The sequence below is a fragment of the Phaethon lepturus genome, unplaced genomic scaffold (genome assembly GCF_000687285.1).
Source record: "Phaethon lepturus isolate BGI_N335 unplaced genomic scaffold, ASM68728v1 scaffold28727, whole genome shotgun sequence".
Classification (NCBI taxonomy): Eukaryota; Metazoa; Chordata; class Aves; order Phaethontiformes; family Phaethontidae; genus Phaethon; species Phaethon lepturus.
Genome location: NW_010554459.1, coordinates 583 through 884, shown reverse-complemented (window position 1 = coordinate 884; position 302 = coordinate 583). Strand labels below are relative to the sequence as shown.

The following is a 302-nucleotide window of genomic DNA, read 5'->3' as shown; positions in this document are numbered from 1 at the left end:
GCACCAGCGGGTGAACATCGTGCCTGTGCTGGCCAAGGCTGACACCCTGACCCCCGCCGAGGTGGAGCGCATGAAGAACAAGGTAAGGGGAGGTCGGCCCAGCCTGGAGCGCAGCTTGCAGCACTGTAGAGGACCGTGTTGCTCACGTGGCCACCGAAGACACATCTCCCCGGTGCTTAGCTGGGGGCTGGAAGGGTCTGGGGGGGATGTCCGTCACATCTAGCTGGGGGGGATAGGCTTTTGTGGGTCCCTGGGGGACACTGGCACCGTGTGGTGCTTCCCACCGCCTTTCCGAGGGCCAG

General features: G+C 64.9%; 1 protein-coding gene across 1 annotated transcript in view; it reads left to right on the top strand.

Annotated features, from left to right (window-relative positions):
• The window catches only part of LOC104624492 (septin-4-like), a gene marked incomplete at both ends in the record, with an annotated part of 1,292 nt that overhangs the window by 740 nt on the left and 250 nt on the right, over positions 1–302 (top strand). The window contains one exon of the mRNA XM_010291875.1: positions 8–82. Within this exon, the coding sequence (XP_010290177.1) occupies positions 8–82 (75 nt within the window). The remainder of the gene's footprint in view (positions 1–7; positions 83–302) is intronic.